Source organism: Micropterus salmoides, unplaced genomic scaffold (genome assembly GCF_014851395.1).
Source record: "Micropterus salmoides isolate LMB-PRFRI ecotype aquatic unplaced genomic scaffold, ASM1485139v1 Ms_hic_scaffold_16, whole genome shotgun sequence".
Taxonomy (NCBI): domain Eukaryota; kingdom Metazoa; phylum Chordata; class Actinopteri; order Centrarchiformes; family Centrarchidae; genus Micropterus; species Micropterus salmoides.
This window is the reverse complement of record NW_024040707.1, coordinates 25,259,984-25,262,547: the sequence shown is the minus strand read 5'-3', so window position 1 is coordinate 25,262,547 and position 2,564 is coordinate 25,259,984. Positions and strand designations below refer to the sequence as shown.

Genomic DNA, 2,564 nt, shown 5'->3' with positions numbered 1-2,564 from the left:
GGTCCATGTTTGATGAGTTGAGAGTATGTGTTGCTTAATATACATATTAACAACACTTGATCTCATCATCAAAAAAGGTGTTAACAATTTAAATGTTTACATCTCACCTTGCTATATCAGATCACTTGTGTGTTAATTGATTTGTCTATTCACATAAGATCAACAACAGTAGTAGTAAGAATACTGCTGCACGGTTCATGAAACCTATCCAAAGTGTACTTTGTTAAGGGTTTGTTTTTTACATGATCTATGCATGAGCAACTATGCTGTTGTCATTAGAGTCCATGTATCAGCCAAAACAAAAAAAATGCAACACCTATGAGTCTGTGTCACCTGTTGTATGACTCATAGAGTGAGGGAGGAGGAAGATCAGTGTCCAAGAGAGAGACTGACAGACAGGATGGGAGGGAGATGAGGGAAAGAGGAGAGAGATAAATCAGCTTTACGGGCCTGAATTTTGCTGAGAAAGCTGTGTGTTCAGCAGCTTCTCCTCTCCTCCTCTCTGTCTGATGATGCAGACCCTGGAGGAAGCTGAACTCTGCTTTCCACAACTCCTCAACACCTCCTGCAAAAAGCACATTCGCCCTCAGACTGAGGCAATGCTCATTTACATCGTGCTGTCCTCCATCTCTCTCCTCACTGCGGCTCTCAACCTGCTGGTCATCATCTCCATCTCCCACTTCAGGCAGAGTTAAATGTCTTAGCAGTGATAATAAATTGTTGTATTGAGATCTGAGCATTACATCCTGATGGTTTGATGATACTTTTGTTTATTAACAGTGCTCACAACAGCCACATTTACTATACAGATACACAAAAATTTCAACTATCAGTATTGCTTTTATAAAACAACTACTTCTATTGGTGATAATGATGTTGGTGTTTGTAACATTCACAGTGATGATATTCTCTCCCTTCAGGCAGCTCCACACCCCCACCAACCTCCTCCTCCTCTCTCTGGCTGTCTCAGACTTTCTCGTTGGCCTCATTGTGATGCCATTTCAGATCCTCTTAACAGAGCCCTGCTGGCTCCTGGGTGACCTGTTGTGTGTTCTGTATTATTTTATAAACTTCACCATTCTCGGTGCCTCAGTGTTTAACATGGTGCTCATATCAGTCGACCGTTATGTGGCTATCTGTGACCCTCTGCACTACCCCACCAAAATCACTGCAAAGAGAGTTCAAATCTGTGTTTTCCTGTGTTGGGGTTACTCTGTTTTGTACAGCATTATGTTTTTATATGATAACTTAAAACAACCAGGAATGTATAATTCCTGTTATGGAGAATGTGTGATTAACACAATAGGAGTTGTTGACCTTATTTTCAGCTTCATCATTCCCATCAGTGCCATCATCATTCTGTATGTGAGAGTGTTTGCAGTGGCTGTGTCTCAGGCTCGTGCCATGCGCTCCCACATTACAGCAGTCACACTGAAGCGATCAGCGACTGTAACTGTTAAGAAATCTGAGCTGAAAGCAGCCAGGACTCTTGGTGTTGTTGTTGCTGTGTTTCTCATGTGTTACTGTCCATATTACTGTGTGTCTCTCTCAGGCTATGACCTCGTGATTGGTTCTTCAACTGATATACTTTCGGGTTTTCTGATATTTTTTAACTCCTGTCTAAACCCTTTGATCTACGCCTTTTTATACCCCTGGTTTAGAAAATCTGTTACACTCATTGTTACACTTCAGATACTGCAGCCTCACTCCTGTGAGGCCAACATACTGTAGAGAGAGACTGTGGAGTGACTGACACGAGACACATGATCTTTTCTGTGAAAGCAGTGTTTGTATGTGCTATTGCTGAGTCACTGAAGTGAAAAGGGACGGAAGTCTGAACAAATACACAAACGCTGTTATCTATCCTTCTAATATATATATGTTGTATGCATATATGTAATGATATTTTTATTATCTTTGTTGTATTTTTCTTCACTGTAATTCATACAGATGGTACTCTAGTTTTTGATTACAAGCGTTGCAGTAGAGTCTCTTTCTGTCTGTTATAAAAGGTATAATAATTATAATCACCTCATTAAATGTATATATTGTAATATATTTTGAAAGTGATGTGGGTAAACCTGTTGTATAATGAAGAGAAATATGTTAAAGATTTTAAAATAAACATTAATGCTCTTCATTTTTATGTATGGAAAGTTAAATTAAAAGAGCCAACACTATATAAAATAAAACAATTTATGATTTTTGATATACGGGAGATGTATACAAACTATGGAGGGAATATTTGGTCAGAATGAAAACTAAATAGAAAATCAAAAGAATGGCATTTGGTATTTAATATCAGAATTCAAATTAGAATCAGAATCCTTTATGGCCAGGTATGTGTGCACATATTAGAAATTTGACTTTGGATATATGACGCTTAGAGTAGTGGGATGGTCTCCTGTAGTTGGTGAGAACTTGCAGGCTTTTCCACAGTGACGCAGGGTTGTCGTCTGAAGATCTCCTTTGTCAGTGTGTTTCTGGCCTGTCTTTACAGGGTCTCATCACATCTGTTGGCCTCCACTTTGATCTGACGAAGCTGCTGGAGTTTCGCTGTAAAC

General features: G+C 39.3%; 1 protein-coding gene across 1 annotated transcript; it reads left to right on the top strand.

The window, feature by feature from the left end:
• The first annotated feature begins 512 nt into the window (after window positions 1–512).
• LOC119906150 (trace amine-associated receptor 13c-like) lies at window positions 513–1,731 on the top strand. Its single transcript, XM_038723693.1, has 2 exons — window positions 513–685; window positions 921–1,731. Exons 1-2 carry the CDS (start codon window positions 513–515, stop codon window positions 1,729–1,731), a joined length of 984 nt encoding a protein of 327 aa, XP_038579621.1.
• The last annotated feature ends 833 nt before the right edge of the window (window positions 1,732–2,564 follow it).

Excerpts from the sequence above, each read along its gene's own strand:
- LOC119906150 (XM_038723693.1), top strand. The coding sequence starts at position 513 with ATGCAGACCCTGGAGGAAGCTGAACTCTGCTTTCCACAACTCCTCAAC. Across the intron at positions 686-920 it reads ATCTCCATCTCCCACTTCAG|GCAGCTCCACACCCCCACCA; the intron begins GCAGAGTTAAAT and ends CTCTCCCTTCAG.